Source organism: Canis aureus, chromosome 1, assembly GCF_053574225.1.
Source record: "Canis aureus isolate CA01 chromosome 1, VMU_Caureus_v.1.0, whole genome shotgun sequence".
Taxonomy (NCBI): domain Eukaryota; kingdom Metazoa; phylum Chordata; class Mammalia; order Carnivora; family Canidae; genus Canis; species Canis aureus.
Window position 1 is genome coordinate 103,796,862 of NC_135611.1, and position 12,438 is coordinate 103,809,299.

General features: G+C 57.1%; 1 protein-coding gene across 2 annotated transcripts; it reads left to right on the forward strand.

The window, feature by feature from the left end:
* Window positions 1-16: 16 nt before the first annotated feature.
* MBOAT7 (membrane bound acylglycerophosphatidylinositol O-acyltransferase MBOAT7) lies at window positions 17-12,241 on the forward strand. Of its 2 annotated transcripts, none has more exons than XM_077915633.1 (8): window positions 17-182; window positions 883-961; window positions 1,064-1,193; window positions 1,685-1,811; window positions 3,707-3,866; window positions 5,919-6,279; window positions 8,129-8,305; window positions 11,235-12,241. In XM_077915633.1, the coding sequence occupies exons 2-8, from the start codon at window positions 886-888 to the stop codon at window positions 11,620-11,622; spliced, it is 1,419 nt and encodes a 472-aa protein (XP_077771759.1). In that variant the 5' UTR covers window positions 17-182; window positions 883-885; the 3' UTR covers window positions 11,623-12,241. The 2 variants fall into 2 exon arrangements, with proteins under 2 accessions (XP_077771759.1, XP_077771765.1); XM_077915639.1 differs by lacking the exon at window positions 17-182 and adding an exon at window positions 257-313.
* The last annotated feature ends 197 nt before the right edge of the window (window positions 12,242-12,438 follow it).

Genomic DNA, 12,438 nt, shown 5'->3' on the forward strand with positions numbered 1-12,438 from the left:
AGGGGTGCTCGCGGGCGCGCGGAGCAGGGCGCTTCCCTGCCTGGCCCGCAGCCTGACGGAGCCGCGCACCGGCCCGGGACCGCGCGCGCCGGGCGAGGGAGGCGTGGCCGGATCCGGGGCGCCGGTGGGCCGGGACTGCTCCGCCGCCTTCTGCCCGGCGGGCAGCGCGGAGCCGGGCCCAGGTGGGCCGGAGCGGGGCGCCTCGGGGGCGAGGCGGGGGCGCTTGCGGACCGGCGGGCCGGCCCGGGCGGGTGTGGCGCCGAGAGCGCGGCGGAGCGCGGGGTGGCGTAACCGCCTGTGGCTCTGCCGGGAGGTCTGACTTGCGCTGGGGGGAACTGGGGCGCTGGGGTGGACCGTCCTCCGGGCTTCAGGTGGGAGAAGGGTCTGCAGCTCCGGAGGAGGTGGAGGCTGGAGGCTGAAACCTGGGTTATCGGAGAGGGAGGGTTGAGTCGCTGGGTCCTCGAAGGAGGAGGAGGAGGCCGGGAGATCTGGAATCCTGCGCTCTCCAAGGGAAGGGCCTGGGACAAGGGTTGTTGCTGGGTTCTCAGAGCGATATCTCAATCCCCGGGACCTCAGTGGGGGCGGGGGGAGTTGCTTTGATTTCTGGGATCGCAGAGAGAGGGCCTGAGAGGTCTGGGTTCCTGGTTCTCACAGGGGAAGAGGACTGGTGGCCCGGGTTCTCAGAAAAGCGGAGCTGGGGGGTAGATTTCTTTATCCTCGAAGGAGGAAGGTTCTAGAGGTACAGATTTCCTTCCGTGTTCTCAGAGGAGAGGAGCTGAGGGTAGGACTCCAGGACCCTCACAACTGGGAACTACGGGGGAGTGGGTTCCTGAACCCTCCAGGGGGGAGGGGCCTCACTAGGAACCTCTGCCCCTCCCCCAGACCATGTCGCCTGAAGAATGGACTTATCTAGTGGTGCTTCTCATCTCCATCCCCATCGGCTTCCTCTTTAAGAAAGCTGGTGAGTTAGGTTCCCTCCCTAGTGGAAACTGGGGGAGGGGGGGGGAACCCGGCAGGAGCTCCCTGGAAGGTTCCAGGCTTATGCTCTCCCTTCTCTTTGCAGGACCTGGGCTGAAGAGATGGGGGGCAGCAGCCGTGGGCCTGGGGCTCACCTTGTTCACCTGCGGCCCCCACACTTTGCATTCTCTGATCACCATCCTTGGGACCTGGGCCCTCATCCAGGCCCAGCCCTGGTGAGGATTTGGTGGGAGGAGGAGTGGGGAGGAGGTCTGTCCCTTTCTGCCTCTGTCTCTGGACATCTCTTGCTTATCTCTGAACTCACTGTGTCGTTTGGTCTGTTTCTCTTCCTCTCGTGCCTTTTCTTCTGGGTCTCATCCCTGTGCAATTGACCTGATCCTTAACATCCAGATCCTGTATTCAGGAGGAAGGGGCGTTTGTGTGCTGGCCCTGCCACCATTCGTGTTTGTATTATGTCTCTTTCTCCCTCCTTTTTTCTCGCCTCCTGCAGAAAAGATGGAGGCCCTGTGGGTTTTCACCCTAAAGCTTCTCCTGACCCCTTCTCATGCTCTTCTCTGGCATGGCACATTTCTGTGGGGCTGCGCCCCTTCTTCTACCACCCCCCATTTTTGGAGTGGTGGTGGGGGAGGTTCTGGAGCTAGACTCTGGGGGAGGCAGAGGCAAGGGCCCTGCACCAAACACAGCCTGCGGCCTTCCTCTGTCCCAGCTCCTGCCACGCCCTCGCCCTGGCCTGGACCTTCTCGTACCTGCTGTTCTTCCGTGCGCTCGGCCTGCTGGGCCTCCCCACCCCCACACCCTTCACCAATGCGGTTCAGCTGCTGCTCACACTCAAGGTCAGATGCCCCTCCAGCCCCTCTTTGTACCCTTGAACTCCCATTTTCACCTCCTCCTTCCCGACCTACTCCCGTGGGGAGCAGGGGAAGTGGGGTCTTACCTCCCCCGCACCCCAGGACGTGGGAAGGTACCTCCTTCATGCTCTGGGGCAGATCTTCACCTCTCAGCTATTCCCTGGGGTAGAGAAGTACACCCACACCCCCATCTATGTAATGTAACCGTAGGTGTTTGCCATTTGCCAGAGGTGAGCTAAGTGCTTTACCAACGTGTTCTCCAGGAGCATGTGTTGGTAGCAAACCATTTAGCAAGGTAGGAGAAACAGCTTTGGAGAGAAAGCACTTCTCTAAGGGCACAGAACCAGGACACCGATGTCTGGCTCTTTATCACCTGGGAGAATGAGTGAAAGCAGATTCCCAGGCCCCACCCCAGACTGAAAAGTCAGGATTTCCCATGTGCAAGGCTCCAGCAACATATCAGGGCACAGGAAAGTCACACAAGGTTGTGAACCCAGTGTCCTCAGCGTCCCAGGTTCTCGGGTGGCAAGGCAAGGACAGGCCAACAGGAGTTGGTCAGCAAAGAGTTGGAGGGAGAGCCTTTCAGGATGTAGGACCAGGGTGTGGAAGGGAGCAGGCTGGGTTGCATCAACGGTGTGCCAGCCATAGCGAGTGTACATCGGGAGAAGGAAGGGGAATGGGCCCAAGGTGTGGGCTTTGGGCTTCTTATGGGGCCCAGGAGCCACTGGGAGTGGTCTTTTGGTTTGTTGCCAGAAGAGGTAATGGGACCAGGTTTATGTGTTTGGAAATATGCTCTGGATACTGACAGAATTGTCACAGAAAGGGCAAGAAGGGATGAGGATGGTCTCCTTGATCAAAGTCCTGCTGACTGGCAGTGGCAGCTTGATACAGTCAGAGCTCCAGCAGGAAATGCTGCATTTGGGACACTTTGAGGAGTTCTTCTTTACAGCAGTGGGGGCAGGATGTAGAAGAGCCAGAGGGGACAGTGAGGAATCCTGGACCAGCAGCTGGGGAGCCCAGGGCCGAGAAGAGGGCCAGGTAGTGCAACCTGAAGGGAAGACATTGTGCAGAGCCCTCCCTCCATCTTGACACGGTCCGTCCATCAGTGAAGGGGCACAGCCAGGCCCTGGGGATCTTACAAGGGAAGAAGAGCCCAGTGCTCAATCCTGCCTGCCCCCTCTCCACCCTGGGCTTTCTATGGGCCAAACCTGAGAGGAAGCTGGAAGCCCAGCTGAGGCCTGCTGCTGTAGGCTCAGCCTGAGGTCTGCAGAGAAGGTGGGGGCGAGGGGCGGGGGGGGGCAGGGAACCAGGGTGAACCCATTCAGTCTCAGCGGAGTGTAGGGGACAGACTCCGAGACCTGCGGGATCAGATCTGGGAAGTAAGGCAGGTTCCTGGTCTGAGCAGTTCAGGCTGCTGGTGGCCTTTGCTGAGGGGACTGGGAGGGGACCCGCTCTGTGGAGTGAGTAGCACAACGCTCCACTCTGGATGTGTCGAGTCTGAGGAACCTGGCAGGCATCCAAGTCCTAATGACAGGAGTCACCCTGAGTGGTTTTGGGGGCTGGAGGGAGGAACCCAGACTAAGGATACAGTTTGTGGAGGTCATGAGATCGTGGCTGGTATCAAGCCACAGAGGACAGAAGAACCTGGAAGGGGGAACAGAGAGATGGAAGGGCCCAGAAGGGAGTGCCCAAAGCCCTCAGCTAGCAGAAGCTGCTACCGGGCCACCTCTGATTCCAGAGGCCCAGAGCTGCCCCTGGAATAGAAGCTCGGCTCCCAGTGGCACGCTGGCCGCAGCACCCCTTGGCTGCTGAGAGGAGTGGGGGCGAGGAAGTCCTGTTGTCTGATGTGTCTGTACCCTACCTGTGCCCCCTGCTCCCAGCTGGTGAGCCTGGCCAGTGAAGTACAGGACCTGCACTTGGCCCAGAGGAAGGAAATGGCCTCAGGTTTCAGCAAGGGGCCCAGCCTGGGGCTCCTGCCTGACGTCCCCTCCCTGATGGAGACACTCAGCTACAGCTACTGCTACGTAGGAATCATGACAGGTGAGTGTGCCTGTGCCCCCATCCCGTCACCCTCTCGGCTCCATTCTGCACCCTGACTTTGGTGCCTGCCCTGTGTTCCTGCCTCCATCCCAGTGTCTGCTCCTCTAAAGGATGAGCCTCTAGGCCTGGGTTTATGTCAAGCTTTCCCGCTGCTCCTCCAGAGTAGAGACAGACTGTTCTCCACCTAAATGATTTCCTGTGGCTTCTTGGGAACAAATAGGAGATGAGGGAGAATGACCTATGGAAGCCTGAGGTTTCTGCCATGCAGGGAATAAATACATTCCACTCCCACGTTAGCCTCAGGAAGTAGTTTCCACTGACACTGACCTCCTAGGCGGTTTTCTGTTTGATGACTGCTGTCCTGATCTCTGATCCATGTGTTCGCCCACTTCAAACTGCATCCCATTCACTAGCTTTAAGTCTAGTTGTGGAGCCATGCAACCTTCACCACCACATCACTGTAGGACAGTTGTATCACCTTCCCAGGCCCCAGCTCCTGGAAACCACCGCAGACTTGCCCCTTTGGATCATTATGAATGGAATCCCACTCAATCTGGTCTTTTTTTGTGACATGTGACGTGGCCGCTTCTGTTCATCCCCACGGCCCCCTCCCCAGGCCAGGTCATGAGTGTATCTCCGGCTTGACAGCTCTTTCCTGTCTTCCTTTCCATCAGTGACCCCTGGCAGTCTCAGCCCTGCTCGAGGGATGAAGGGAAATGCTATTCCAGCACTTCCCAGCACTTCCTAGCCTACGCTGGTTTCCTAGCTCTCAGCACAGGACACCCCCCCCCCGCCCCCATCCTTGGTGCCTGCAAGGCCAGCGACCTGGCCTCTGCGACCCTCTGGCTTCTTCTCCCACCTCTCTTCCTCTCCAGATGCACCACTCTACCTTCTCCCTCATGCAGAGCTCACTCCCATCCCACGGGGTCTGGCTTATGCATCCCCATCTTTCTCGGGGACTTGTCTCCATAGCCCTCCTTCTCTAGGTCTTTGTTCCTCACCATCTGGCTGCTCTGTCCTCTTTCTTTCTCTCTCAGTCCTGTGAACTCCCTCTCTCCAGTGTCTGTCTTTCTTTTAAGATTTTACTTATATTTTTAGTTTTTTTCCTTCCAAACTTTTATTTAAATTCAAGTTAGTTAACACATAGTGTCAGATTGGTTTCAGTGGTAGAATTCAGTGATTCAGCACTTACATGCAACGCTCAGTACTCATCCCAGCAAGTGCTCCCTTAATGCCAGGCACCCATCCTGCCCATCTCCCACCCACCTGCCTCTATCAGCCCTCAGGTGGTTCTCTATTGTTAAGAGTCTCTTATGGTCTGCTTCCCCCAACCCTTTTTAAGATTTTATTTATTCATTTGAGAGAGAGAGAGCACAAGTGGGGGGTGGGGGGCAGGAGAGGGAGATTGAAAAGCAGTTTCCAGCTGAGCAGAGAGCCTAACACAGGGCTTGATCCCAGGACCCTGAGATCATGACCTGAGCTGAAGGCTGACACTTCACCAACTGAGCCACCGAGGTGCACCGCTTCCATTTCCCGTGTTCATTTGTTTTGTCTCCTAAATTCCACACATGAGTGACAGCACGCGTGTTTGTCTTTCTCTGACTGACTTATTTCACTTAGCATAGTGCCCTCTGGTTCCCTCCACAGCTAGGATTTCAGTCTTTTTGATGGCTGAGTAATATTCCATTGTAGATACACATTGCACTTAAGATTGTGTTTTTAAGTAATCTCTATACCCAGCACCCAATGTGGGGCTGGAACTCATGACCCCCAAGATCAAGAGTCTGCTCACTCATTGATTTCTTGTCCTTTTTTCTCTGAGTGTCACTCCCCTTGTTCTGGGTTTCAGACCCCTCTCCCTCCTCCTCGCCCCTCCCCCCCCCATCTCCCCAATCTCAGGCCTCTGGCCTCCTTCCTCCTGTTGGAGGTTTCATAACCCTCTCCCCGCAGCTCCCCAGTCTCAGGCCCCCCGGACGTCAGACACTAGCTGTGGCCACCCTCCCAGCCAGGGATGTCTGACCAGCCACCCCTCCCTCCTCCCTCCTGCCACAGGCCCGTTCTTCCGCTACCGCACCTACCTGGATTGGCTGGAGCAGCCCTTCCCGGGAGCCGTGCCCAGCCTGCGGCCCCTCCTGCGCCGAGCCTGGCCGGCCCCCCTCTTCGGGCTGCTATTCCTGCTGTCCTCACACCTCTTCCCGCTGGAGGCCGTGCGCGAGGACGCCTTCTACGCCCGCCCGCTGCCCGCCCGCCTCTTCTACATGATTCCCGTCTTCTTCGCCTTCCGCATGCGCTTCTACGTGGCCTGGATTGCCGCTGAGTGCGGCTGCATTGCTGCCGGCTTCGGGGCCTACCCTGTGGCCGCCAAGGCCCGGGCCGGGGGCGGCCCCACCCTCCAATGCCCACCCCCCAGCAGGTCAGGCAGTGGGAGGGAGGCTTCCCAAGACCCGGCAGGCCCCATCACCGCAGGCTGGTCATGCCCCTAGCAGGGAGGAGAGTGGGGAGCAAGGGAGCAGGTTCATCACCTGTTGTCAGAAGAGTGTCGCCCACCTACCCCTGTCCTAGGGAGCAATACTCCCCATACCTTCCACTGCCCCTTGTGCTACTGCTTGTCACCTCTTGGGATGGCGAACTGCTCTCTGTTGTTAGGAGAGGGAAGATGGTCTTTTAGCAACCATGCACTGCCCTTCTGTTGCCATGGAAGTGTTACCCTGGTAACTCGGTTGTTCCTGGTTACTCCAGATACCATCTTTGGGCTGTGATGGGGCCCCACCCTTTGTTGCTAGGGAAATGGTACCCTGGCAACTAGACTGCCCCTCTATGCCAGAGAAGCACTTCCCTAGTAACCGTGGCCTGCCCCTTCCAGCCACAAGACTTGCTTTTCATTGCTGTGTAAATAGCATCCCCTTTAAACTGCTCTCTGTGGCTAGAAGCCAGCACACACACACCCAACCATGGGCCGTCCTAGCAGCCTGCACCTTCTAAGCAAATGGCATCCCTGACCATGCTGCCCTCTGCACAGAGGGGATGGCACTCCTAGCCACCGCAGGTCACTTTCCTACCGTTGCCAAGGACATACCCTGGTAACTATGGAGTGACCTTGTTGGCAATGCTGCAGCCCTCACTTCACCCCTTTCTTTAGTTGTTGGGTAGGTCACACTGCCAGTAACTAGGGGCATCTTGTTGTTAAGGAAGTGTTGCCCCTGTGTTGCTAGGGAAATGATGCTCCTAGCAACTGGGAATGGACTGCCCCACTGTTCCTAGCAAACATGGGTGGCCTTCTACCTGGGGCTGAGGCTGGGCAAAGCAGCCTGACTATGTAAATTATGAATTCCTCCTTGCCCGGATTGGGGCATCCCCTAGTAGTCACAGACAGCCATTCCATTAAGGGGGAAGTAGCACCCCCAAACGAATTTCAGCCACTGCCCTGGTAACCATGAGTGGACCTCCAGTTACTAGAGAGAGTGTCTCCCAGAAAATGTCAAGCAGAAACTGAAGGCTTTTCTAAATCTACTGAGCCCCACTTTTAATAGATGGCTCCCATCCCATTATCAGAAACTACCAACGGCTCAGATGGGTGCAGAATGTTCACCACTGTTGGGGATGTTGACACCAGGGATCCAGGAACCACCGTGTTGCTGGAGATGACACTTCTTAAGTCATCATAGGACCAATAACCAGGAAAGGCCCTTTCTGGAAGCATTTCTAAACATCCCAGGCCTTTTTGCTAAGGAATGCCCTTTTTCTAGCAACAGAGACCGTCCTGGTGTCACATGGGTCAGAACATCTCCCTAGCAACCACAGACCACCTCATTGTTAGGAATGCTACTTCCCTAGCAACCACAGTATCTTCCCCACTTAGAAGGGACCATACTTGGAAGCTTCTCGGAATATAGTGAGTTTGGTTGCTAAGGAATGGCCTTTCCCTAGCATCAGAGACCAGTGAAGGATCAGGTTGCTAAGGACTCATAGCTTAGCAACTGTAGCTCTTCCAGGCTCTTCCTTGCTGTTGCAGCCCTGTTACCAAGAGGAGGACCCCATTGTCAGTGAACTGTGCCCCTCACCTCCACTAGTCTTAGTCCCGGAAAAGCCCCCCCGCCCCAACCCTGTTGCCCTAGCAAATGTGACAGCCAGAGCTATTGCCTGGCCGTGATCCCCTCCTGAGTGTCTGGGGCTAGGACAGTAGCCAGCGTCGGGAGGGGGCCTGGCTGAGCTGCATGTCTGTCCCCCACCCTCATCCTCCACCCCCCACCCCCCACCCCCAGTCCGGAGAAGGCGGCTTCCCTGGAGTACGACTATGAGACCATCCGCAACATCGACTGCTATGGCACTGACTTCTGCGTGCGGGTGCGGGATGGCATGCGGTACTGGAACATGACAGTGCAGTGGTGGCTGGCACAGTATATCTACAAGAGCGCACCTGCCCGCTCCTATGTTCTCAGGTGAGCCCGCCCGCCTTGGGAAAACTCGGAACTACATCTTCCGGCAGCACTTGGGGCTGCCTGCCGGCTCCGCGGTCGGGCCTCCTCCCAATAGAGTCACGGGAGTTGTAGTGTCTGGAGGCTGTTGCCCTGCCATTGATTCGCATTCCTCTGGGAGGTAAATCATTCCCCCTCTCTGGGCCTCAGTTTCTACTTCCGTCCTGTCAACCTCATTCGACAGAAGCAATGTACTGAATCCTATGGACTCTGGTCAGACTTTCTGGAATCTTGGCCCTACCAACTACAGAGAAACCTTAATGAATGAGCTGACCTGTGTCCTCAACTCCTGAATGGGGGTCATGATGTTACCTGCTTCATAGTTTGATGTGAGGATGAAGGGAGATAAAGTGTGAAATGTAGTCACTGTGGGGCCCGCCAGGTGGGTGGTGACCATACATTAGATTTTTTCCATCATTCATCTTATATTTCTTGAGTGAAAACTTTGTGCCAGATACTGGTATGTTTACAACCTTACGATGTAGAACTGAGGCTCAGAGGGTTAGGTAACCTGCCTAGTGTTACTCAGCTTTCCCAGAACCAGCAGATGAGGTCAGGACGCAGCTGACAGAGTCTTGGAATGAAGCCAGACTTACTGGGTGCTGGGGTCGGGGTCTGGCACCAACTGGATGTGGGAATAAGAAAGTGCAGAGATGACACAGCACACCAGGTGGTGGCTGGGGGAACGAAGGGCACAGAAGGGCCCTTCCCGAGATGGGAAGACTGGGCAGGAGGCAGTTTCAGGACTGGGTCAGATGAGGGAGCAAAACGGCTCTAGTGTCACTTAACCCGGGGTGACAGTTGCGTTCAGCTGAGGTTACCGGATAGGCTGTTAGTTACGTGACTGGCACATAAGGAGATCGGTGTGAGAAGCAGACACTCCGGTATCATCAGGTAGAGGCAATATGGAAGGCTCTGGAGCCGAGCACCAGGTCAAAGTCCAGGGGGCTCCAGACATTAGAGATTCTCAATGGGTGGGGGAGGGAGAGTTTGTGCCACACTCCTTGGCGGGGCGGGGAGCGGGCATTCATCAACAGCTAGAAACGTTGTCATAACCGGGAGGTGCTACTGGCATCCAGTGCTTAGAGGCAGAGATGCTCCTCAACATCCTGGGAAGCACAGAATGGCCCCCACCATAACACAGAATGACCTGGCTCCAAATGTCGTAGTGCTGAAATTGAGAAACCCTGGTGTGGACTAGGGACGAGGAGGAGCCGGCAAAGACCCACCCCATGAGATGGAGGCCAGTCAGGAAAGTGTTCCTTCCCAGATGGGAGCCAAGTGAACCGAGTGTTTCAAGGAAGGAGGGGTTACTTGTGTCTGGTGACTTGTGTCAGGAGCTTCAGCACGGGGTTGGGAGGGGAGGAGAAAGTCCCCGGCAGCCTTGATGCAGCCTTGACAGGAGCAGTTTGGTGGGTGGAAGCAAAAGCAGTTGGAGTGGGTTCCAGGGAGGACAGAAACGGGGAAGGGTTGAGGGGAGCGTGGACTGATCCTTGGAGAGTGTTCACTGCCAGACAGGGCGAGCAGAGGAGGATCCATGCCTAGTGTTGCCGTGTACCTGTGTGGGGTCCTAGGTCCCCAGGCGCCATCCGTGTGCATCCTGCTGCCCTGCTTCCCCCTGTTGGGGACCATCATTGCAAAGCTCCTGACCCAGAGAATTTTTCCTCCACTATAGGTGGAAAAGAAAGAAAACCGTTTTGTTAATGAGCTAGCATTAAGCCAGGCTGTGATGCACGTCATCGCTTGTAACCCGCTAGGGAGATTACCAACACGGAAAGCTCACCTTCTTGTAGACCCACCTGTCACAGCCCACTGCGCAGCACGTGCTTGAGAGACACGATGGTAACTTGCCCTCCGGCAGGGACTCAGCAGCTCCGTTTGCCACCCATTCCTTCATGTTCTTCCTCAGTTGGGCTGGTGACCGGGGGCAGCCACTGGTGCTGCTCAATAGGAAGACTGGAACGTGTGCCTATGACGAGCAGGTGGCAGCGTGGTGCCAGGTGCTGGGATGGGCCCCCACAGTGGTGGGGAGACAGGGACCCTGTAGATCTCGCAGAGGTGGCACCACCTCCCTCCAGAAAAACATTCATGGATTGCGATGTTTTCATCTACACCCAAAGGACAGAGGAAAGAGTCTCAAACACTAGGTTTTCCAGGGAAGTAGCCAAGAAGAGAGAGAGAGAGAAAGGTCTCCCCTTTCGATAGCAAGGAAAATTCAGCCTTTTTATGGACTCTGTGTGCCCCCCAAGAATGAGAGGGCAGCATCATTGTGTCACCAGGTGTCATCAGCACCCTGATAAGCCAGAGGGAAAAGTTGATGCCACAGACCAGAGAGAGCTCCATCCCCACCCCAGGCCGTGGTCCATGGCAGAGCCTGCTGTGACTTCTGTGTCTTCCATGCGCGTGCCTGAGTTTGTGGGTCTTCTATGGAAAACATGTTTGGGTCATAGAAAGAGGAGACCATGGCTGGAGATTTCTGAGTCCTCATGAATCAGGAATTATACTGATCCCAAAAGGAAGTGGCTGGAGGCTCAGGTTCTTGGGTCTTAAGGACAGATATGATAAGAGGGAGTTAACCAGATTCCTGAAGAGTAGTGACTCCTGGGTCTGAGGGAGGAGGGGGCTGAGGGGCCTGAACTCCTGGGTCTGAGGGAGGAGCGGGCTGGGACTCTGGACTCCTGGGTCTGAGGGAGGAGGGGTGGGGCCTGGACTCATGGGTCTGAGGAGGAAGGGCTGGGGCCTGGACTCCTGGGTCTGAGAGAAGAGGGGGCTGGGGGGCCTGGACTCCTGGGTCTGAGAGAAGAGGGGGCTGGGGGGCCTGGACTCCTGGGTCTGAGGGAGGAGGGGCTAGGGGGCCTGGCTCCCGGGTCCTGAATCTCGGCCTCTCCCCCAGGAGCGCCTGGACCATGTTGCTGAGCGCCTACTGGCACGGCCTGCACCCTGGCTACTACCTAAGCTTCCTGACCATCCCGCTGTGCCTGTCGGCTGAGGGCTGCCTGGAGTCAGCCCTGCGGGGGCGGCTCAGCCCCGGGGGCCAGAAGGCCTGGGACTGGGTGCACTGGTTCCTGAAGATGCGCGCCTACGATTACATGTGCATGGGCTTTGTGCTGCTGTCCCTGGGAGACACCCTCCGGTACTGGGCCTCTGTCTACTTCTGTGTCCACATCGTGGCTGTGGCCGCCCTGCTGCTGGGGCTGGCCCTGGGTGGGGGCAGCCCCGGCCGCAGGAAGACATCACCCCAGGCCGCCAGCCTCGCCCCAGAAAAACTCCGGGAGGAGTAGGCCACTGCCGTGACACTCCTTTGCCCGCCACTGCAGCCACTAAGCTTCTGCCTGGGAATTCCATGAACCAGGCTGCTGTCTCCTTTCCCAGAAAGAGCCCCTGATTGGGCTGGGGCCTGGAGAGGATTCCCTCAGCTCTGCACCCCACCCTCCCCCAGCAAGGCAGGGCTGCTCTCCCTGCTCCCCTGCCCTGACCCGAGGGCTCAGGAAGCTCAGACTTCCCTTCTGGAAAGTTCAGGTGTTGTCTAGAAGAATCTCCCTTGGTCCCTGCCCCAGCTGCCAGGTCTTCAGAGCGAGCTACCCGCTCCCCAGCCCCCCAACAGGGCCACGGGGATTCTCAGGCAAATTCCCTGTTTCTGGCTCCATGGTGTGGGGCCGGGAGCCTCAGGGCAGGCCCTGGGAGTGGGAACCTCTCTCGTGGGCTTTCCCCCTTTCATCAAGCAGTGTTTCAGGCCGGGAAGGGAACATTTCACAACGGGTAAACTGAGGCAGCTAGGAGCTGCAGCTTCCATCTGAGCCACCTCAGGGTCCCAGTGCTTCTGTCACCCTCTTGTCATTTTCTGGCCTAAGGTAGGGTCAGACTGTGTGAACCTCCCCCAATAAAATGTTCCAAGAGGTCTGTATGTGTGTCTATGAGTGACCACCAGGTGTGGGGCTCACACAGCCGCTGCAGGATGGGCTCGAGCCAGGCTCCCTGGTGTCACACTGGCATCCGGGGGTTTCGGTTCCCAGAAGACCTTTCGAGCAGCCGCCCTGTTGGTTGATGACAAGTGCTTCGGATTCCCCTCCCTGAGCCACCTGGTGGCCAGGTATGGA

Coding starts and splice junctions, on each gene's coding strand:
- MBOAT7 (XM_077915633.1), top strand. CDS start 886: ATGTCGCCTGAAGAATGGACTTATCTAGTGGTGCTTCTCATCTCCATC. Junction 962..1,063: donor CTTCCTCTTTAAGAAAGCTG/GTGAGTTAGGTT, acceptor TTCTCTTTGCAG/GACCTGGGCTGAAGAGATGG. Junction 3,867..5,918: donor CTACGTAGGAATCATGACAG/GTGAGTGTGCCT, acceptor CTCCTGCCACAG/GCCCGTTCTTCCGCTACCGC.